The sequence below is a fragment of the Tiliqua scincoides genome, chromosome 1 (assembly GCF_035046505.1).
Source record: "Tiliqua scincoides isolate rTilSci1 chromosome 1, rTilSci1.hap2, whole genome shotgun sequence".
In the NCBI taxonomy this organism is placed as follows: Eukaryota; Metazoa; Chordata; class Lepidosauria; order Squamata; family Scincidae; genus Tiliqua; species Tiliqua scincoides.
Genome location: NC_089821.1, coordinates 265,713,238 through 265,737,101, shown reverse-complemented (window position 1 = coordinate 265,737,101; position 23,864 = coordinate 265,713,238). Strand labels below are relative to the sequence as shown.

Genomic DNA, 23,864 nt, shown 5'->3' with positions numbered 1-23,864 from the left:
CTAAAATGAATTTCAGCAGGTGTCATGTAGGGGATGAAAAACTGCACCCACTGAAATTCTCTTTTCTGCGCAATTATTCAAGATACCATAGTCTTCCGAGACTGAAGATTGCCAACTTACTATTCAAGATACAGGCACCCAATCTTCCTTTTTATGATGTTCACCCTGTTCATAGCAATGGAGCTGGTTACAATAACTATAGATTTGTGAGCAGATATAGTCTTTGTTTTTGGCTTGACAATTCTTTTTATTTCATTTCACAGAAACTCCATGAGAGACATCACTAGGTCCCAGGGCATGATCTAAAGGCAAATCTGCTGACAATATACAGCAACTGTTACCCTGCACATGCCCGATCTTATCTGATCTCAGAAGCTAAGCAGGGTCAGGCCTGGTTAGTACTTGGATGGGAGACCGCCTGGGAATACCGGGTGCTGTAGGCTTACATCATAGTCTTTCAAGACTGAAGGTTGCCAACTTTTGACAATAAATACATATGGGTCTGTTTGGTGCCCACATGGGAGGCATCCGGAACTGTATGTTCACAGCCTGACATCTATCATATAACATATAAATGGAATGAACATCACTATTATTCTCACAGACTGAGGGTCTGAGGTTGCAATGTTACCAGTTGTGTTTTTCAGGGCATGAATAGCAAGCGCACATGGTGGAAATTCATTTCACATGCAAGGACTGATTGCAGTGGCCAATGGCATAACTCATTGGTTTACACATAAGTGTAAAAATGAAGACCTTTTGTTGTACAGATATTACAGTAGTAGCAGGGAAGAGGAATCAAAAGCAAAAGCAATGCAATTTACTTGCATTTACTTAGGCTGCAATTCTACCCACATCCCAGTCTGCTTAACACAGCATCTCAGGGGCAGAATGGCTGTCCTGCTCCTCCATGAATGAACTCTAGGTGGTCCTCTCTCCAAGCTCACAAGAGCTGACTTGTCCATTGTGTGCTGATGCTGGGTATAGGTAGTCTCCTGACTACCTACACCCAGCACCCTTCAAGCACGATCCACCCCAGCCAGTTTAAGAATGGTCACTGGCAACTCATTCCTTCTGCAGTGCTGAGAACAGGCATGGCTTGCAAATGCTTCTACTGAACACTCTCTCATGAAGACTGTCTCCCACTGCAGCCCATTTTTCATAACTAGAGATGTTTGTTTCTTGTGAGTAAGCTAGGATTGCAGTCTAAGTCTTACTGAATACAATGGGCTTACTTTTGAGTAAAATAAATAACACCATTTTCAAACACTTCTATTCATAACATAGATGAAAACTGTTGCCTGTGAATGCTGGTGCTATGACACCCATTCAAAGTTCACAATTTCTGCACTTGCTGCCCTCTTGCTCACCACCCACCATCCCTTCCATTCCTGATGAAGCAGGACAATAATTGACAGACAGCACAGCTGAATGATTTTAAGATTTATTTCAAGACATAATGGAAAAGAAATGAATGATAAGGAAAATAAAGAATAAGGATGGAAAAGAAGCAACAAAGCAGTTACAGCAAAACAACATTGGTTGGTGGTCAGGCTAAAGTTTTCTCCGGAGCAGGGGAGGGCGGGGTTTGCAAGACTATCAGATCTTCTTAGAGCAGCCATTTTCAACCACTGTGCCGTGCCACACTAGCGTGCTGCGAGTGGTCCATAGGTGTTCCACAAGAATTTGGGGGAAGATTGTTTATTAGTAGGGCAAATGGGGGATGTGAGCCCCGCACTAGCAGTATGGTGTGCCTTGTCCATTGTCAGGTGTGCCTTGACAATTTTGATGTCTTGTCAGTGTGCCATGAGATGAAAAAGGTTGAAAATTGCTCTTAGAGGGTTTGCAACACTTCAGTGTTTAAGAGAGGAAAGTGGCATGGGACAAAAAAAATACCTTTTCCTTCTCACTTCTATGCCACAAGCAGAGGATTGCAATCATCTGGGGGCTGATTGGAAAGAAAGTGTAAGGTAGCATGTTTTCAGAATTATTTGATGACAAACACTGGCATGGGAGCAGGGCCCTTCCTTCGGAGGGCAACTGGGGCAACCTTCCTAGGCCCTGGGCTTTCATGACCATTATATTGCCATAATAGGGTTCCCCACCCCCGACACTGGTTGAGTTGCCCCAGGCCTGCACCCTTCTAGGGATGGCTCTACATGGGAGAGAAGCTAAATTCAAAAATATTGGGCTGTGCTGCTATCCAGCATTACCAGATCCCAAGTTTCTGAGACTCAGGTTATTGGAGGACCAGCTCAGGCTCTCTAGCTAGGTGACTCCTCCCACTTCTTGAGAGAAAGTGTGAAAGATTCTCTCCTCTCCTTCACACTTCCTTTATTATGCTGTCCCTCCAGGGAGTGGGAGAACAGGCTGATATATCACAAGGTAAGGGAGGGGGACAGCATTTGGCATACTGCATCATGTGCTAGAACGGGTGTCAAACATAAGGCCAGCAGACCAAATACGGCCCTTGGAAGCAATTTATCTGGCCTCCGTTATAATAGGGTTCTCCCAGTATAATAATTGGACTCTCTCATATCTTGAAAATGTGATCAAGATTTGCACATTTTCTCTTCTGGGCAGAAAACGCGTTTCTAGCTGAGAACAAAGTGCTTATTTCTGACCATCATCTGCTTAATGACATCACTTCTGGCCATCAGCAGGCACCCTGAATGCTAACTCTGGCCCTCTCGTGACATGAGTTTGACAGCCCTGCACCAGAAGTCCTTGGGAAGCCCTGCACATGATCTAGCTTTTTGCTTTCGGCAAATTTAATGGGAAGCGAAGGGCGTTCTGAACAGAGATGCATTGAGCCACCTGGGGGTTTTTCCTGCACAAGACAACTACCGTTTGGAGTGTTACAGCTCCAGCTCCCACCCCCAACCCCCTCCAAAGTGTTTGCTGCAGGAGAGCAGGACGCTGCCAAAATGCTGCTGTGCACATGAGGCTCTAACAGCACAATCTTACGCACGCCTACTCAGAAGTAAGCTCCATTGACTTCTGTGGGACTTACTCCCAGGTAAGCGTGATCATGGGTTGCAGCCCAGCTCTGATGCACTTTTAATGAATTAACTAAACGTGCAAAATAATTAAATGCGCAAATTAATTAGCAATTAATTTGCGAGATAATTAAATGTATTGATTAACCAATAATTAAATTAATGTGCACATTAATTAAATGTGCGAATTCATTAATTAATAACTAAATCAATTTGTAGAATAATTAAATGTGCCAATCAATCCACCAATTAAGTATTAAATTAAGGTGCAAAATAATTAAATGTGCTGATTAATTAAATAATAATTAGCTAGTTAATAATTAATGAGCACATTAATTGATGTGCATTGATTAGTGCCTGCATCCCCGCTTTCTCTCCCAGTGGGCAAAGAAAGCCTTGGGCGCGCTCAGCACAGCTGCAGCCCAGACACCGCATATGGAGGACTCTTGCAGCGCACAGAGCGGCAGCGCGACCTTCCTGGGCGGGGCTTTCTGCCTCCTGCGCAGGCGACGCAGCCTGGGGTCCTCGCGGAAAGCCCCCGCGGAGGGCTGTCTAGAGCGGGGCCTGCCGTGCCGACCGACTTGTGTGGCGGCGATTCGGGCGCTTTCCCCCTGCTGCATCCATCCCGCGCCGGGCGTTCCGCCCACACAGAGCTGAGGCGCGGCTCACGAGCGGCGCGCGACCCAACAAGACGCCCGAGGCAAGCACGGAGGCCGCGAAGGGGACCTGCCAAGATGGCGGCCGCGGTGGCTCGCCGAGCGTGCAGCTCCGGAGTGCTCGGCGCCGCGTGGAGAGGTGAAGCCCTTCCCGTTCCTTGCTTCTGCAGGCAGCGTCCTGCTCTCCCCTTCCCGCCCTCGGGCTGTCCTTTGCCCCTGCAGCCTCCCCTCCTGGGCTGTAGTTCTTGGGAGGTATAGTGGCTGCCCGGAAATCCTTGCACGTGTGAACGTGCAGGCCTGGACACGTGTCCTCGCAAGCTGTGCATCACCTGCTGTCTTGGGCTGCAGTCCTCTGCACGCTTCCTGGGACTGGACTCACTTAAAGCACCGACGTATGCCTGTCTACTCAGAAGTCAGTCCCACTAGAGTCAATGCTGCCCGGGTGGGAAGTCTCGGGACTGGAGGACGTCATCCTGGAGAGGAGGGAAACAATCCCCTAGGGGGGATCCCTTCTCCAGGGGATGGGCCCGTATCCGAGCGCACTCGGGATACTCCTCGGCGGGAGGGGGGTCGGGGGCTTCTTGTAGTGGGGGATTCGATTATTAGAAACATAGAGAGGGGGGTTTGCGACGGATGTGAGGACCGCATGGTGACTTGCCTGCCTGGTGCGAAGGTTGCGGACATCACTTCTCGTCTAGACAGGCTAGTAGACAGTGCTGGGGGAGAGGTAGCGGTTGTGGTGCATGTCGGCACCAACGACGTGGGCAAGTGTAGCTGGGAGGTCCTGGAGGCCAAATTTAGGCTTTTAGGCAGGAAGCTGAAAGCCAGGACCTCAAAGGTAGCGTTCTCTGAAGTGCTACCTGTTCCACGCGCAGGGCCAGCTAGGCAGGCGGAGATCAGGGGTCTCAATGCGTGGATGAGACGATGGTGTAGGGAGGAGGGGTTTAGATTCGTTAGGCACTGGGGAACGTTTTGGGACAAGCGGGGCCTGTACAGGAGGGACGGGCTCCATTTGAACCAGAATGGAACCAGACTGCTGGCGCATAACATTAAAAAGGTGGCAGAGCAGCTTTTAAACTGATCCCTGGGGGAAGGCCAACAGGAGCCGAGGGGCATCTGGTTCGGGACTCCTCATCCCTATGGGATGAGGATGGGGAGGTTAGAGAACAACAAGACAAAGGCAGGGTAGGAGAAGAAATTGGGAAAGGTAGGGTGATGGGATGTGATAGACGGTTTGGCACAATGAGAGGATGCGGGGACAAAGGAGCGAATAAGCAGCCCATCCTGGGGCATTCCGTGTATAAATGCTTTTATGCGAATGCCCGAAGTCTACGAGCAAAGGTGGGAGAACTGGAATGTCTGGTGACAAGGGAAAATATTGACATAGTGGGCATAACGGAAACCTGGTGGAATGCGGAGAATCAGTGGGATACCGCAGTCCCGGGCTATAAACTCTACAGGAGGGACAGGCAGGGGCGTGTTGGAGGTGGGGTGGCCCTTTATGTTAAGGAAGGGATAGAATCCAGCAAAGTAGAGATTGAAGGTGGGTCCGACTCCACCGTAGAATCTCTGTGGGTTAAATTACCAGGCTTGTGCAGTGATGTAATACTGGGGGTGTGCTATCGTCCTCCAGACCAGAAATCTGATGGGGACCTTGAAATGAGGAAACAGATCAGGGAGGTGACAAGGAGGGACAGGGTTGTAATCATGGGGGACTTCAATTATCCTCATATTGACTGGGTCAGTTTGTGTTCTGGTCACGATAAGGAAACCGGATTTCTTGACGTGCTAAATGACTGTGGCTTAGATCAGCTAGTCACGGAGCCCACCAGAGGACAGGTGACTCTGGATTTAATTTTGTGCGGTACGCAGGACCTGGTTAGAGATGTAAACGTTACTAAGCCATTGGGGAACAGTGATCATGCTGCGATCCGTTTTGACGTGCACGTTGGGGGAAGAATACCAGGCAAATCTCTAACAAAAACCCTTGACTTCCGACGGGCGGACTTCCCTCAAATGGCCTGATCCAGTGGGGCTGTTCTTATGTTTAATGGGGCTTACTCCTAGGGAAGTGTGGACAGGATGGCAGCCTCAGAGCCAAGCCTATGCCTGTCTACTCAGAAGTCAGTCCCACTAGAGTCAATGGGGCTTACTCCCAGGAAAGTGTGGCTAGGATGGCAGCCTCAGAGCCAAGCCTATGCATGTCTACTCAGAAATCAGTCCCACTAGAGTCAATGGGGCTTACTCCCAGGAAAATGTTAATAGAATTGCATCCTGAGCCCAATCATATGCATGTTTACTCAGAGGTGAGTCCCATTGTGCCTAGTGAGGTTTACTCCCAGGAAAGTGTGGATAGGATTGCAGCCTTATACTCCTGTAGGCTCTTGCTGCCCACTGTGCTCTGCCTAGAATGTGCAGTGAAATCCCAAGAAATCAGTCCCACTGAATTGAGTATGTATGCATAGAGGCATACATAAGAACATAAGAACATAAGAACAGCCCCACTGGATCAGGCCATAGGCCCATCTAGTCCAGCTTCCTGTATCTCACAGCGGCCCACCAAATGCCCCAGGGAGCACACCAGATAACAAGAGACCTCATCCTGGTGCTCTCCCCTACATCTGGCATTCTGACTTAACCCATTCCTAAAATCAGGAGGTTGCGCATACACATCATGGCTTGTACCCCATAATGGATTTTTCCTCCAGAAACTCGTCCAATCCCCTTTTAAAGGCGTCTAGGCTAGACGCCAGCACCACATCCTGTGGCAAGGAGTTCCACAGACCGACCACGCGCTGAGTAAAGAAATATTTTCTTTTGTCTGTCCTAACCCGCCCAACACTCAATTTTAGTGGATGTCCCCTGGTTCTGGTATTATGTGAGAGTGTAAAGAGCATCTCCCTATCCACTCTGTCCATCCCCTGCATAATTTTGTATGTCTCAATCATGTCCCCCCTCAAGCGTCTCTTTTCTAGGCTGAAGAGGCCCAAACGCCGTAGCCTTTCCTCATAAGGAAGGTGCCCCAGCCCCGTAATCATCTTAGTCGCTCTCTTTTGCACCTTTTCCCACTATGTCTTTTTTGAGATGCGGCGACCAGAACTGGACACAATACTCCAGGTGTGGCCTTACCATCGATTTGTACAATGGCATTATAATACTAACCGTTTTGTTCTCAATACCCTTCCTAATGATCCCAAGCATAGAATTGGCCTTCTTCACTGCCGCCGCACATTGGGTCGACACTTTCATCGACCTGTCCACCACCACCCCAAGATCTCTCTCCTGATCTGTCACAGACAGCTCAGAACCCATCAGCCTATATCTAAAGTTTTGATTTTTTGCCCCAATGTGCATGACTTTACACTTACTGACATTGAAGCGCATCTGCCATTTTGCTGCCCATTCTGCCAGTCTGGAGAGATCCTTCTGGAGCTCCTTGCAATCACTTCTGGTCTTCACCACTCGGAAAAGTTTGGTGTCGTCTGCAAACTTAGCCACTTCACTGCTCAACCCTGTCTCCAGGTCATTTATGAAGAGGTTGAAAAGCACCGGTCCCAGGACAGATCCTTGGGGCACACCGCTTTTCACCTCTCTCCATTGTGAAAATTGCCCATTGACACCCACTCTCTGCTTCCTGGCCTCCAACCAGTTCTCAATCCACGAGAGGACCTGTCCTCTAATTCCCTGACTGTGGAGTTTTTTCAGTAGCCTTTGGTGAGGGACCGTGTCAAACGCCTTCTGAAAGTCCAGATATATAATGTCCACGGGTTCTCCCGCATCCACATGCCTGTTGACCTTTTCAAAGAATTCTATAAGGTTTGTGAGGCAAGACTTACCCTTACAGAAGCCATGCTGACTCTCCCTCAGCAAGGCCTGTTCGTCTATGTGTTTTGAGATCCTATCTTTGATGAGGCATTCCACCATCTTACCCGGTATGGATGTTAGGCTGACCGGCCTATAGTTTCCCGGGTCCCCCCTCTTTCCCTGTATGCATGTATGCATAGAGGCTCAAGGCATGTATGCATAGAGGCTCAAGGCATGTATGCATAGAGGCTTGCAAGTCAAGGTTACAGATTGTTGGGAGTAAGTAATTCAGTGGCACTTGCACAATGCACGAGTTAACATGTATAGGGTTGGTATGTACAAGACTGAGAGCCTGAGCCAGGAAGTCCCCAGTTCAAATGTTGCTTTAGTAATAAATTTTTTTAAAATCCATTTTCTTTCAGCCTCCACTGCCCTTTTTCAATATCAGCTAAGAGTCAGGGGGCCTGATACTTCCTTCTTAAATCTGATCCTTCTTAATCTTGCTGCCACATGTGTGTGTGGGGTAGTAATCATAACCTACCTTGCAAGTTTGTTAGGATAGCTAACATGTGCATGTTTACCTATAAGTAAATCCTCCAGAGTTCAGTTATTCCATAGTAGGTGTGAGTTGGATTGTGGGCTTCATGCACTCAAGAAAAGCCCTGAAAAACATAAAACTGTTTTGCAAAGAAATATAATAGTCATCAGTAGGTGCAAAAAATTCTGTTTGCCAAGGACTTGAACACAGTGAATGGTTACTTTTCTCAGCCAAGTGACTACTAAGAATATTACCACAGAATATTCACGACTGTGTGAGTTTACAGTCTGGTTTGGTATAGACATGGCATTCTTTTATTAAGCCATTTCTGCCCAATGTTACATATATGCAACAGGGACTAAATGTGTACACCTGTGGGCTAGGCAAAAATGGATTAAAGAGTTGTGTGGTGTGGTTAGTGTCAGACATGGATCAGGGAAACTCAGGTTCAAATCCTTATTTGGCCATGAGGCTCCCTGGGTGACCTTGAATTAGCTTACCTGAGGATATTAGGGAGGGGGGAAGAACCTGGTATGCTGCTCTGAACTTCTTGAAGGAAGAAGCAAAACTTGACCTTCATGTTTGACTGTGGGGCCCTAAGGCGCATAAGTAGATCCATATACATTTTCCTAGATAAGTGAATGGCTACCATTCACTCATGTGCAAAAGTAAAGTGCTTCACTTGAGAACAGTGTTACAGTTTAGAAATGACTGCCCATGACCCCTTAAACTCAGTGACCTGGTTGGACCCAGCAATTGCACAGCAGCTATCCAATGGGTGTTAGGCATTGATGCAAAAGGCCACTTGGCATTTCATTCCATCCTTTTTGTCATAGTGATGGATCCTTTCCTCATTGGTTTCAGGCCTGATTTCAAATTTTCTTTTTAGGACATTGGCCAGCTCCTCAGTTGAAAATTCATCATATACCTGCAAAAAGGTATTTGATTTTCCTGTAGTGAGATGTCATGCTTTGGAGAAGCCTTAATAGTGTTATCAAGCACCTAGATAACTAGGCTCTGCAGTGATCTTAAAGTGGAAGCTGTTCTCGCCCTTCTTAAGTGCAAGACAGCCAGCCAGGTATGCTGATTGATTGATTGATTTGATTTTTATCCCGCCATTCTCCCACACCAAAGGGAACTCAAGGCAGCTAACAATAACATAAAATAAAACAATATATATTAAAAACAAGATATTTAAATGCCCATGATCACCACAATTAAAATATAAGTCATTTAAAAAGCATTTATTTTTTGCATTCTTATGATAGCCTTCCTCCAAGGAGTTCAGAATGGTGTACATAATAGGTAGGTTAGGCTGAAAGATAGTAACTAGCCTTCCTCACCTAGGAAGCTTCATGGCTGAGTGGAGATTTGAACTGGATCTTCCAGGTGTAAGTCCAACTTCTGAACCACCACACCATCCTGGTTCTCATAGCCTGGCTGTCCCTAATAGCACTGATAATCACAAATGAGTACTGTGGGTATCTAGGTTGCTGATGAGCAAGTAATTTTGCACAGGGACTATATTTTGAATTAAGCAACATAGTCTCTGCCTGCTACTTGTATGAACACATACACAAGAAAAAATTTCTTTAACTCTTTCTGTTATTGCCTCAGTTGTTAATAGCAGCAGAGCCTTTTGATCAAACATTCCCTTTATGTACTTCTGCCAGTAGTCACCTTGTGAAGGTGATGCATCTTGAAAGATTGGGATATAAATGTATATAATTCTCTGGGGATCTGGGCCTTTGACTCTTGTGTGAAGGAAGGAATGATCGTGATGGATTTTCCCCTTCTGACTATAAACCTCCAATTAATCTGACAGAAGAGAACCCTTGTTCTCCCTCTTGTTCAGACAGTCAGGTCCTTGGGCTCTCACCTTTATCCTCTGCTGTCAATCAGCTGTGATTAACTCTCTCTTCAGTGCTTATAATGCATCTTTTAAAGCTGCTGCACCCCTGCACCATAATCTCTTCTGCACAGGGGAAGACCCGGATCAAATGTTTCCACCAACCTGCCCGATTGTGGTTCTCTTATTTTGTGCAAGACTTCTGCTGCAGCCATGCTGCCTGAGATTTTGCTGCAAGTGCTACTGGTTTATCCTGCTTATCGTGGAGCCACACCATAACAGGATGGTGTCCTTGCCCTGTGCAAGTTCCTGACATGGTCTAAAAATGACTAAAGGTGGAAGGTTGCCTGAGAATATTAAAGCATTCAGTAGGCTCCTGTGTTCCTCTTTTGATTTGCAAATTATCAAATTTGATTTTTCTGAATTTGAGTTAAAAAAAAACACAACAACTTAAAAATTGCACTTGGAGAACCAGGGGCATTTATCTTCACTCAAGGAGGCTTGCTGTAACCAAATCTGAGACATCCCTAAACTTGCTTTCTCTAAAGGAAATTCATTATGTTCTTGGGTGCTGTCGTGCTTTGTGCTAACAGACATTTGGAGTAATTTTCTGTTGCTGAGTCAAGGTAAACCCTTATTCTCAAGCAAATGCAATGTTGTAATTAACCAGACTGTGCTTTGCCTTCAGGGTGGTTGTCTAAACATATTATTTCGGTTTGGAATACAATTTATGTTTTCCTATTGGTTTCTGTTCATATAAGGGATTCAGAAACTTGAGGTGAATGAGTTCATTGCTTCCTTGAAGACAAAGTTAATAGAATGCAGTTCTAAAAACATCTCAATCTTGGAGCGTAATCAAGTTTCTGCGTATATTAACTTTCTGAGAACATTGCGCTATTTCAGCCTAGGGGGTTCTGTTTGAAACTCTGGTGCAAGGGTACCATATAGGAATGGGCAGGAAGGTGCTTTTGTCTCCCACCTCCACCTTGAATGGAGCACACTCTACTTTTGCAGCTGCAGGGAGCCCTGCAAAAGGTCGCGCAGGGCTCCCAGCAAACCCCGGGAGGCTGCAGAAGGCTTGAGTAAGTGCACCCAAGCCCCTGCAGCCCCCCAAGCAACGCAGTCCTGGGGATCGCGCCACTGCCTTCCCCCCACCCCCACAAGAACTTAGAGCGATTTTCAAACTCCCGGAGAGTTTGGAAACCGCTGGGCTATTATGTTCCAGGGAACAGTGGATTCATTTGAATGAAATGAGCACTAGTGGTGGCACACTTCCCTCGGAGGCAACTTCCCCATCCTTCTTAGTCTTCCCCTGCATTACGAGAACCACAACGCAGCTTGGGACATGATCATGTGTAACCCCCTTTTAAGTTCACAGTGGGCAGTAATGAGGCCTACTGCATCTGACTACCAACCCAAGCGAACTGAAGTTTTTTAGATTTTTCTAGAAGTTGGTGAAGCTTCTTGGCAGATGAGTCGCTGAGGAAACGGTTTATAAGCCACTTTTATAAACAGTTACTTGGGTTTATGAGCAAGACATGTACACCAGAGGCGTGGTACACTTTGCTTAAAGGTGGGCAGATTGTTCTATGTGGATAATCTTTCTGTATATGAAAAGTAAACCAGTAAGTGCTATAAAATATCTTCTTTTAATCCTTAATTTATCCAAGAGCAGATCTTTGAACCATGCTGAGTATCTTGCCTCTAACCCTCCCCCCAAATATTTTCCAAGTGATGTCCTGACTTGGTATGTTTAAAATACATGCACACATAGAATATAAAATATGTAATACATGTTTATCTATAGTGAATAACCTGAAAGAGCTTACAACAGATCATTAAAACAATAAACATCATATTATTGAGTACAGCTAGCTAACTTCCACAGGGATCTAGTTTAAAATAAGTAGTACTCTTTAGAAAAAAAAAATGCTATTATAGATTCTGATGCTTAAACTTTGTGAAGTCTTTTCTTCTGGAATAGAGTTCATGGTGTAGGACAGCTGTAGTAAGCTTCCAAAGAATGATTATAGATATAAAGTATGAGGAATGAATTATTTATTCATTTTTATTCTGCCCTTAATCCAAGGAGCTCAGAAGGAGGGCATACAAGGTCTTCGCCATTTTATTCTTACAACCCTGGTATGCTTGTAAGGCTGTGAGAGGGTGAACCTCTCATAGTCACAGTGAGCGTTTTTGTAAGAAGAGTATGAGAAAGTGTGAGGAGCACTTGGCTAGGTTAGTGGTTCTCACACATTTAGCACCAGGACCCACTTTTTAGAATGAGAATCTGTCAGGACCCACTGGAAGTGATATCATGACCGGAAATGACATCATCAAGCAGGACAATTTTTAACAATCCTTGGCTGCAATCCTACCTACACTTATCCAGGAGTAAGTCCCATTTACTCATTGTTTAAAGAATATACATAGTAGCTTGTTAAAAGTACAGATGTGTAACACTTCCCCAGTGCAGTCTCATACCATGGTAGCATCAAGTCTAATATATTAAAAATAAAATATTGAAATGAATGGGGACCCACCTGAAATTGACTCATGACCCACAGTTTGAGAAACACTATCCTAGAGCAATGGGTATGTGTCAAGGTAATGACCACAGTGTAGTTTGTTATTGAAGGGCTGAGCTGAAATGCACCACCTTGTGTTTACCACCCCATTCAGAATTTCCTGGTCCAAGACCTCCCAACATCTGAGATGGCATACAAAATGTTTCCCCCTCCTTACATGATGATGTCCCAATCTCTTCTCCTCTTTGATTAGAAAAGAAGGCAGGGGATGAAGCCAAAGTGTTGAGGACAGTGGTGGGCTAGAATGTTGGAGAGGAAAATGCTCTGCCATTTTCCTTTCCTTCGTGGTATCCCTTCTGTTCTGTCTTGGTCTTCCTTTTCCAATCCAGAGTGTAGGGGCAGGAGGAGAATAGTGGTAGAAGTGAGTCAGTGGGTGAATTAAGGTAGACGCCCTCTGCCAGTCTGTCGCCTGAGATGACTGTCTCAGTCAGCCTCATAGCAGAAGGGGGGGTTTTTGTCCATACCTGGTGGCTATCATTTTTACTTCCCATTTTTACTTTACTTACTTTTTTACTTTACTGCTCTAGTTCCCCAGGGCACTAGACTGTAAAGCTGTAGCTACATTGTGCTTGGATTTCTGAAAAATAATGTCAGCTCCCCACTGAAAGCTGGCATAGCTGTATAGGACATGGCACTCATTACTGTAAAACTGGCAGCAGTTGTTAAAAAAAATTAAGCAGAAGGGGCTCAGCTCAGTGGTAGAGCACCTGCTTTGCATTTAGAAGGTCTTTGGTTCAGTCCCTGGCATCACAGTGTCAACAGTGGTGACTGGCAGTAGATGGACTGGTGGGCTTCCTATGGGGAGGCACCCCCCCCCCTTCAAACCAAAAGTTTTCAACTGAACTTGCAACTTAACCATACTTTCAGGATCCTTCTGCACTGAAAGACAGGAAGAAATTAGATCAGCAGAGTAGGATCTTTGAAGAAAAACATTGTGGCTTGTTGTGAGCTGTGGGAATTGTGAAGGAGAGGAGAATGGCAGAGCATCTTCTTCTCCAACAATCTCTAGCCCAGCACTGTCCCATCCCCCATTTCCTTTTCTAATCGAGGAGGAGAGACTGGCACATCATCATCAGGATTGTTGGCTCTCCTGGGACTTCTGTAAGATGCCCAGTAATCTGATCACCATTGGTGGCTGTCCATGAATGCTTACTTGAGACACTGGACCAAGATGCTCTCTCTGAAGGGAATTAATTGGTGTTAATGCAAGTGGTATAAAACCAATGATAATTTGTTGGATATGGGATGAGACATCCCCTTACCACTTGGTGGTGTGTGAGTCCCATTGGTCATGGAGATCCTCTTACAGGCATAGCACTAAGACTAGATCTGTAAAGTTTAATTACTAGATGAATCGGCTGATGCTTCAGTTGATTAACTGGTGGGGGAGTCAGTTTAAATCAGTGGGACTGTAAATTTAAGGTGCCCTTGTTTGTTTCTTGAGTCCGCTTGTTCCAGTGTGCTGCAATTTTAGTTGGCAACCTTCAGTCTCGAAAGACTATGATATCGCGCTCTGAAAGGTGGTTCTGGAACAGCGTCTAGTGTGGCTGAAAAGGCCGATTCGGGAGTGACAATCCCTTCCACACTGGGAGCAAGTGCAGTCTGTCCCTGGCCTGTCTCCCTGGCTATGGGCCTTCCTTCTTTGCCTCTTAGCCTCAGACTGTTGGCCAAGTGTCTCTTCAAACTGGGAAAGGCCATGTTGCACAGCCTGCCTCCAAGCGGGCCGCTCAGAGGCCAGGGTTTCCCACTTGTTGAGGTCCACTCCTAAGGCCTTCAGATCCCTCTTGCAGATGGTCTTGTATCGCAGCTGTGGTCTACCTGTAGGGCGCTTTCCTTGCACGAGTTCTCCATAGAGGAGATCCTTTGGGATCCGGCCATCATCCATTCTCACGACATGACCGAGCCAACGCAGGCGTCTCTGTTTCAGTAGTGCATACATGCTAGGGATTCCAGCACGTTCCAGGACTGTGTTGTTTGGAACTTTGTCCTGCCAGGTGATGCCGAGAATACGTCGAAGGCAGCGCATGTGGAAAGCATTCAGTTTCCTCTCCTGTTGTGAGTGAAGAGTCCATGACTCGCTGCAGTACAGAAGTGTACTCAGGACGCAAGCTCTGTAGACCTGGATCTTGGTATGTTCCGTCAGCTTCTTGTTGGACCAGACTCTCTTTGTGAGTCTGGAAAACGTGGTAGCTGCTTTACCGATGCGTTTGTTTAGCTCGGTATCGAGAGAAAGAGTGTCGGAGATCGTTGAGCCAAGGTACACAAAGTCATGGACAACCTCCAGTTCATGCGCAGAGATTGTAATGCAGGGAGGTGAGTCCACATCCTGAACCATGAGCTGAACCATGAAATCCTTTGTCTCTGCTGGAGAGAAGGTGGAGTACCTCAAGACATGAGGGATGCAAACATCATCACGCTGTACAAGAACAAAGGCGACAGGGGTGACTGCAACAACTACCGTGGCATCTCTCTCCTTAGCGTTGTAGGAAAGTTGTTTGCCCGAGTTGCACTAAAGAGGCTCCAGGTACTTGCAGAGAGCGTTTATCCAGAATCACAGTGTGGATTCCGAGCCAACAGGTCCACCACTGATATGGTATTCTCCCTTAGACAACTGCAGGAGAAATGCAGGGAACAACGACAGCCACTCTTTATAGCCTTCATAGATCTCACAAAGGCTTTCGACCTGGTCAGCAGGGATGGCTTCTTTAAGATTCTCCCCAAGATTGGATGTCCCCAAGATTGGATGTCCACCCAGGCTCCTCAGCATCATCAGATCCTTCCACAAGGACATGAAGGGCACTGTTGTCTTTGATGACTCCACATCAGACCCCTTTGACATCCGAAGCGGCGTGAAGCAGGGCTGTGTTCTTGCACCAACCTTGTTTGGGATCTTCTTCGCTGTCCTGCTGAAGCAGGCCTTTGGAACTACAACAGAAGGCATCTATCTCCAGACCAGATCAGATGGAAAGCTCTTCAACCTCTCCAGACTGAGAGCAAAGTCCAAAGTCCAGCTGAAATGTCTGCGTGACTTCCTCTTTGCCGACGATGCAGCTATCACTACCCACTCTGCCAAAGATCTCCAGCAGCTCATGGATCGTGCTGCAATAATGTGGAGTGAAATGATTAAAAGTGCCTCTTCTGTCTAAGTGGCAGCAGTCATTTATATTAAACTGTAAACTTGTATTTCCTTCACATATTTCAAAAAGGCATCTGTATTGAGGATATGGAGCTATGAAAGTATGCTTAAATTTTATTAATTGGTTAAAAGCCAAGTGACTGGCTAACCATTATTTAATTGGTTGACAGCCCTAGTTAAGGCTAATGATGATGATTACTGTAGTGCTTGGTTGTGTAAACAGCCCCAAAATTAGTTAAAAAGCACCAGCATTATAACTCTTGGGTTTATTGTCTGGCAGCCGCTTTCCCCTCTAATTGTCTCTGTGTGCACTTGCCTATTTGAATCCCATTGAAATCAATTTCTGTATTGAACAGCTGTTGTATCTTGTTGTCTGTATCTCCTGGTGGGAGTCTCTGCTATTGAACTCTTTGCAGTGGAATCTGCTCCCCCCCTTCTCAGGATGATTCTGTTGAAATGGTTTTTGTCAAATAACTGATTTTTTTCTCTTTGTTGGGCTGCAGGCCATCAGGTTCTTGGGGAAACTAGCTTTCAGTCCAGGTGAACCAGAAGCATTTACATGGCTCAAAGCAGGAAAGGTTCCAGCTGCAGAGTAGCAAACAAGAGTCAGCAATCCAGGGGAAGATGTAGGTCCAAAACAAGCAGGGGCCACCATACAAGGCAGCAGAATGGATCTGGAAGGCCCAGACAAGAGTCCAGATCCAGAGGTGCAGGAGCTGAGGCTGTATCTTTGCACCAGGCACACCTAGGAACAAGCCCTGAATCTAGGGATATACCTGGTGGTCAGGGAGTGACTGTGCTCTCTGGCACTGCAGCTTAGATTGCAGACTGGAATGCAAATTCAGTCTGCTAGGCTTGCAATGGAAACAGAACTGCAGTGGTGCAGGATGTAGCTTATTTTACTGTAATCAACAAGCCTGTACGGCAGGGGTGTCCAAACTTTTTGGTAGGAGGGCCACATCTCTCTGACACTGTCGGGCAGGGAAAAACAGAGTTGCTTAACATTTCAAATTTGAATAAATTTACACAAATGAATACATTAAAGATGGAACTTCCATGAATGAATGAATGAAGGTCTTGCAATAGCCTATAGCTCATGGCCTATAATAGGCCTTGCACAAAGCAAGGCCAGCCTTTCCTTTACTGCCACTGCTGCATCACAGATGTGAAACAACAAGCAGTGGACGGAGCCCTCATATCATCTCCCACAGCTCACATGAGAGGTTGAACAGTTGGCTGTCACGCTGAGAGCAGTTGGGTCGGGCCAGTGCAGGCTCCAGCAAGTCTCTGGAGGACCAAAGCTCATTGGAGACTTGGGGCTCCCAGCAGGCTGAATTGGGAGTCCTCAAGGGCCACAAGTGGCCCCAGGGCCGGGGTTTGGGCATCCCTGCGGTAAGGTAAACATTATATATGGGGAGTTGAGGCTTAGATGGAGTGGATTGCCTAAGGCTGCGGCCCAGGCAAGGTTCAAAGTGAGGATTTATGATTTGCATCTCACTTCTTCAGTCCCTGTGCTACCCTAAATGAAGAAGACTGGGTGCTTTACTGCATGCACCAGTTGCTTACCTTTTAATACACCAGATGTTAAGAGGCTAAGCAAGTCACCATGGTGACTGTAGTAAATGTCTCCTGTTAGCTGGACTAATTTGTTACTATGGCTGCCATGTTTAGTTAATTGGCTGGTTTAAAAAATAAATAAATAAATCTTTAGGCTGCAAGCATAGATGTGCATATATGAGAGGAAGCCCCATTGCGTACAGTGTGGCTTATGTCTGAGTTAGCATGTATGTAGTCATACTGTTCTTTGGCTTAAAAAAGGCTTAAACAGTGCTCCTGATTAATCAAACCAAGATTTTTTTAAAATTATAAATTATTTTTAGTTCAAGGACTTAACAAAAGGTGCAGGTGAAGTATAGAAGAGGCATTCCCTTTTCTCTCACACTCTTGAGGCCAGCTGAGAAAGGGTATGTCACCTACTGTGATGTATATGCATGTATCATCTAAAAACAAAGTTTTTGTTTTCTTTTCATCTTTCTTTTCTTTCTTCATATGGAAACCTGCAGATTTAACTATGATTTCCTCAAGCAAGTGACATTTTTTTATAACAACACTTTGCTTTTGTTCACAGGTTGCATCTTGATTCCGGGGTCTAGGATCAATTGCCAATATGCTACCTTGGCAAGTGCTTTCCAAGCGCATTGCTACATTTCTGCCCCTCGTGATGTCACAGTGCAACAGTGCAGACAAAGCAGCTTTTTCAACAAATGTGAGTCTTCTTAGCCTTAGGGTTCCTTTTTCAACAAATGTGAGTCTACTTAGCCTTAGGGTCCCAAACGATAATTTGAAGCAAAGTTTGTGTAGCCTTTCCTTCTCTTGGGCTGCAATCCTTGTACATCAGAGATGGTCTGAGTGGCCTCAATAGAATGCACTGCTGACTAGCCATGCATAGGATTGCACTGTTAGACCACAGTGTTGGATCCACTTAACATACCCACAGAAGCAGTTGCATTATGCATGAGTAACAAAGTGCAGAATTGATTTCAATTGAATGAAATGGGATTGTGCCTGATGATCATTGCCTTTTCCCTGTCATATAGTTCCCTTGATTACTCTGTTCTTATCATGGAATACCTGGGGGGGGGAACTATAACTGGACCCACAAGAACACTTCCCCTTGGCTGTATAATACCTACAACCAAGAGTAGAAGTAGCTAGCATTGCTAGTTTATAGCTTTTGAAATGATTTCTTGATTAATTAACCATTGAAAGTATGGCAGTGTATCATCAGAGGGGGACAGTTCATGGATGTTTCAGAGAAGAGTTTTTTTTTAAATTTCAGCACCTTCAGGATTCTCTTAAGAGGCATCCAGAAATGCACACTGGTGCTAATCTATGCTGAAGAGCCTTTTCAAACCGTCTTTGGGCATGATGATACCCATTCCCATCAGACCTCCTGTAAAGGACACAATAGCATAGTCTTTCCCAGCATGTTAGTGTGGGCATTCTACTTAGTGGCAGGGATGTGTTGGAGTTTGCTCTCAGGAGGTGCACTCAGCCCCAACACTGAATGCTGTTCAGCAACAGAAAATAACTTGCATGTTTCATTGAGACTTTGAGGCAGTTGTTTGGCAAGTTGCTGATCTTAAGTTTGATTTGTATACTGTAGATTGTTTTTTTGTAATGGCGTTATGTTTTTATCTTGTAAATTGCTTTGTAAATTTAAATTTTGAAAAGTAGTATATAAATATTGTAAATAAGTTAATGCTATCCAACCTGGCCTGTGAGCTGCAGGAGGGATGGATCATGGCCTTCACTTTTCACAATAATCCATTAGTCCAGTGGTTCTCAAACGTTTAGCACCAGGACCCACTTTTTAGAATAAGAATCTGTCAGGACTCACTGGAAGTGATATCATGACTGGAAGTGACATCATTAAGCAAGAAAATTTTTAACAATCCTCAGCAGCAATCCTAGGAGTAAGTCCCATTTACTGTCATTGTTAAAAGCATATACATAGTAGCCTGTTAAAAGTACAGATCTGTAACGTTTTCCCAAATGTAGTTACATAACATGGTAGCATCAAGTCTAATACTATATTAAAAAATAAAATATTGAAATGAACCTGAAATTGGTTTGTGACCCACCTAGTACTTCCCAAACCTCAGTTTGAAAAACACTGCATTAATCAATATGTATAAGCATGCATATTTAGGTTCCACACATTTCAGTTTTTGTTGCAAGTAAAAAGTGAACGAAGTTTGTATGTCCATGTGTCTCCTATGTGCATACAGGTTAGGTTCTAGAGGTTTCTAAGTAAGTTGAAATGTACATAGATTGAAACAGCCAGTTCTTGCCAGCCCAGCACTATCGAAGGACATAGTGTGTCCATGCTTTTGTGCTGACGTAGCTGTCCATAACTTGGGAAGTGGTGTATTAACTGTAAAGAGTTAAAAGCCACACATAGGTTTTTGTTTCTATGATAAAACATTCAAAAGCCCTCTGCAGTATCTGTGGTTAGATAAGAGCCTGAAGCTTAGATTTTGGAAATTACATAAAATGATTGATCCTCTTTGACACTGGCTGTATACTGTACAGACACATACTGTGTACTGTCACAGTATGAGGTGCTGCAGGAGACTGAAAGTAGCACTTAGCAGCATTGTCATCACAACTGTGAATTAATTCTCTTGTAGTCCACCTTGACTGTGGAAACAGGAGGAAGGCAAGGAACTATTGCCTTTTTAGACGTAATGATTCATGCAGTTGTTGGGAGTCAAGGGACGCAAGCTAAATATGGAATACAAAATGTCAGGGAAGATGAAAGGAAAATGAGAGTACAGCAAATAATTTTGCCTGTTGCTGAAAAGGAATCTGAGAAATAACAATGGGAGTAGATAGAGAAAAATGTGCGACTCTTTTTGCCTTAGAATGCATTCTCAGAGTGAATATTTGCAGACAAGTGTGTCCATGATTGCATGGAGAAATCTGGTTCACACAGAACGAATACATTCGTCTACTCCTGGAACTATTTTTGCGATCATGGCAGTCCTTTTTGGTCCTGCCTTGGTGCAGATATGTGCCAAAGTACTTTTGGACTTACTTTCTTCATATAGTCAAATGCATGGGGAAGACTCACCCGTATAAAAGACAGCTAAAACTAATATCCAATAGCAAACTTACTTCAGGCTGTGAAGGGGGCAAAGAAAGGCATATCTTTCCAGTCCTGCTGCCATTGCTGATGTGTAGTTCAGATTTCCACATTTCCTGTCCAGGTCAGGGGACTGTTGTGGGTCAGAGAGCAAGTGGAACTGACCAGCTAAAAAATCACCTGAACCCAAGAGCTGATCTGATGAGGTGTAGCACTAGCTAGATGACGCTCAGTGGAATGCAGCAACTGCTAGGGGACCCTCAGTGGGAAGAATGGAACAAGAAGCTGTATAGCTGGCCCTGCTGCTCCACCTGTTTCTGCAGTATCAACTTGGCCCTGATCCAGAGCATGTGCTGGTTCAACCTTCTCCCAGGTAGATGGGAGGAGATAGGAAGCTTTGAATTGCCAGAGGGCTTTATGGATCCTAATCTGTGCTTCTCTTGATACTTGGATGCCCTGTGTGTGTGTGTGTGTGTGTGTTTGTGTGTGAGACTTTGGTGGGTGGGAATAGAGAGAGTGTAGCTGGTCATCCAAATCCCAAGGGAGATTCCTCCCTGGGTGGAGTACTCAGTGTCTGCTTGAATCCTCAATCCTCAATGAAGTGATACCATTGGTGATGGGGTCCTGGTTCAGCCATGACAGGGAAGTGGAGTGGCATCTCACATGTTGGGCAGAGGTCAACAATAGCTCATAAATCTACACTCTTGGAATACAACCACAGTATTCCAGGACTTGTGGAAGCAGAGTTAGGAGCAATGGTCTCAATGGATGGAGAGGAGAGGAAATATGAACACAGAGAAGGAAGCCTTGCTGAGGGAGAATCAGCTTGGCTTCTGTAAGGGTAAGTCTTACCTTATGAACCTTTTAGAATTCTTTGAAAAGGTCCACAGGCATGTGGATGCAGGAAAACCCATGGATATTATATATCTGGACTTTCAGAAGGTGTTTGACATGGTCTCTCACCAAAGGCTGCTGAGAAAACTCCACGGTCAGGGAATTAGAGGGCAGGTCCTCTCCTGGATTAGGAACTGGTTAAGTTCCAGGAGGTAGAGAGTGGGTGTCAATGGGCAATTATCACAATGGAGAGATGTGGAAAATGGAGTGCCCCAAGAATCTGTCCTGGGACCTGTACTTTTCAAACTGTTCATAAATGACCTGGAGGCAGGGCTAAGCAGCCAGGTGGCCAAGTTTGCAGATGACACCAAAGTTTTTAGAGTGGTGAAGACCAGAAGAGATTGTGAAGAGCTCCAAAAGGATCTCTCTAAACTGGGAGACTGGGCAGCAAAATGGCAGGTGCATTTCAATGTAAGTAAGCGTAAAGTCATGCACATTGGGGCAAAGAATCAAAACTTTACATATAGGCTAATTGATTCTGAGCTGTCTGAGACAGATCAGGAGAGAGATCGTGAGGTCCTTGTGCACCGCTTGATGAAAATGTTGGCCCAATGTACGGCGGCAGTGAAGAGGGCTAATTCCATGCTTGGGATCATTAGAAAAGGCATTGAAAATAAGACAGCTAATATTATAATGCCATTGTACTAATCGATGGTAAGGCCACACCTGGAGTATTGTGTCCAGTTCTGGTCACTGCATCTCAAAAAGGATATAGTGGAGATGGAAAAAGTGCAAAAGAGAGCAGCCAAAATGATTACTGGGCTGGGGCAGGGCTCTTCTTATGTTTTTAAGCATGAGGCAAAGGCAGCTAGGAAGTTGTATTTGTGCTAGTAGTCACTTATTACTCAACTGCAGTTCATCTTTGTGGCCACATTTTCATACTGTACTCATGATTTGGCAGGTTCTCAGCTATCAGGGTTGATAATGACAGTTGTTGATGAGATGACTGTGAGATATGTAGTTATCCATCAAAATTCTTTATAGCTTTTGTTGTTGTTGGCAACCTTCAGTCTCAAAAGACTGGTATTGCACTCTGAATGGTGGTTCTGGAACAGCGTCTAGTGTGGCTGAAAAGGCCGATTCGGGAGTGACAATCCCTTCCACACTGGGAGCAAGTGCAGTCTGTCCCTGGTCTGTCTCCCTGGCTATGGGCCTTCCTTCTATTTTTTTTTTTATAGGTCACCACTTCTTTTCTTTATAGGTCAGGCTCTACACATAAGCCTTGAATTTGATCCTCATAAACAACCTCTGTGGAAACAATTGAAATATGCACCTGTGTCAGTGACACTTTTGACATCTCAAGACATAGTTGAGCTGAAAAACCTTGGATTAAATGACATCTGAATATAGTACTCCCCCCTCTCGAGCTGCTGCTATTAGGAATTATCATTTGGATGAATTATGCATGAAATCTATTTCATCACAGTGACAGCTGATGAACTCTGGAAAGGAGTTTTGGCAGAGACTGGTGCTGGTGGAAGAAAAGGAAGAGGAAAAAGAACCAAGAAAAAGCTAAGGAAGGATCTCAATCGAGGCCAGGTCATTGGAGAAGGTAAATTCATGAAATAAGAGTTCTGGAATAGCTTCATTAATATCACTTTTAATGGGGGTACTAGTATCTTACTAATTACACTTCCCAATATCTTACTTCCCAATATTAGTTCTTGCCTACATTTAAAGGGAAGTACATTGATCTTTTGGAAGGACGTTTGTTACAAACACGTGCATGGCTTTCTGTTCTGAATCTACCCTGCTACAAAAATCACAGAACAAAAGTAAAATGATTTGTGCTTGCTCTCTGAAGCTCCTTCCCATCATGGACTCAGGCTGGAGAAACAGGAAAAGGATGTGGGAGGATTCTCTAGGAGGAGCAGCAAGTATCCTAAAGGGATTTGGTGACCAATTTTATCTTTGATCTATTAACCTTGAATTTGTATTCTACTTATTGCCAGAATAACCTTAAGGCAGTTAACATTAGTTAAAAAACAGTGTGTTGTAAAAATAATAAATCCTAGTATAGTTATCCCCCTTTATCCACAGATCTAGTATCCATCCCCTCTCCCAGTGCCCATTCGTTTATCCTCTTTACAGTTGCACCAAGCAAGAATGTCTCTTCCTTTTACCAAATCCTATAAGCATGCAAGCTTATAGTAAGACAAGGAGGCAGGCAGCCTGAATGCTAGAAAAGACGGGCAGCACAATTCTGAGCTGCCCGTTGTGCTAGGACTGCTGTGGCGCCGAAACAGCTGCTGCGGCATCTTGCACACAACAGGGAAGTCGCCACCGGCCCCTTGGGGGAAAGGGACGTTCGTCCCCTTCTCCCAGGTAAGACAAGAAGCCTCCAATGGGTCTTCTCGATTCTGAGGCAGCCATTGTCCTGCCGTAGAATCAAAAGCCTCCATATCGGGTCCGCTGCCCAACACAGAGGTTCGGGATGGGAAAGAGTAGAGCTTCACCAGTCCCACCTCCCTCCCTCCCACCCCACTCCTCCACCTCCTCTTCCCACCTCTTCACCTCCCTCCACAGCCCACCTACCTTTCTGCTGCCTGGCAGTTTGGATGACCACAGAGCGGCGAAGCATTGACAGTCCACTGGTGCTAACCCAGTGCTGGCTGCCTCTGAGCTAGCACCGGCGCTGAGGGCTGCAGACATGCCTTATGGCACATTTCCAACACTCAGCATCAGCGGAGGATCGGCGGTTGGAGCTCAGGATTGGGCTCTAAGTGCACATTAACAGGACAAATAACAATTG

At 45.3% G+C, this 23,864-nt stretch overlaps 1 protein-coding gene and 1 pseudogene across 1 annotated transcript in view; both read left to right on the top strand.

The window, feature by feature from the left end:
• The first annotated feature begins 323 nt into the window (after positions 1-323).
• LOC136638279 (5S ribosomal RNA) lies at positions 324-443 on the top strand (annotated as a pseudogene).
• A 3,098-nt stretch (positions 444-3,541) lies between these two features.
• The window catches only part of MRPS5 (mitochondrial ribosomal protein S5), a 60,584-nt gene continuing 40,261 nt past the window's right edge, over positions 3,542-23,864 (top strand). The window contains exons 1-3 of the mRNA XM_066611861.1: positions 3,542-3,794; positions 17,699-17,836; positions 22,539-22,664. Coding sequence (XP_066467958.1) covers positions 3,734-3,794; positions 17,699-17,836; positions 22,539-22,664 — 325 coding nt within the window. The 5' untranslated portion in view covers positions 3,542-3,733. The remainder of the gene's footprint in view (positions 3,795-17,698; positions 17,837-22,538; positions 22,665-23,864) is intronic.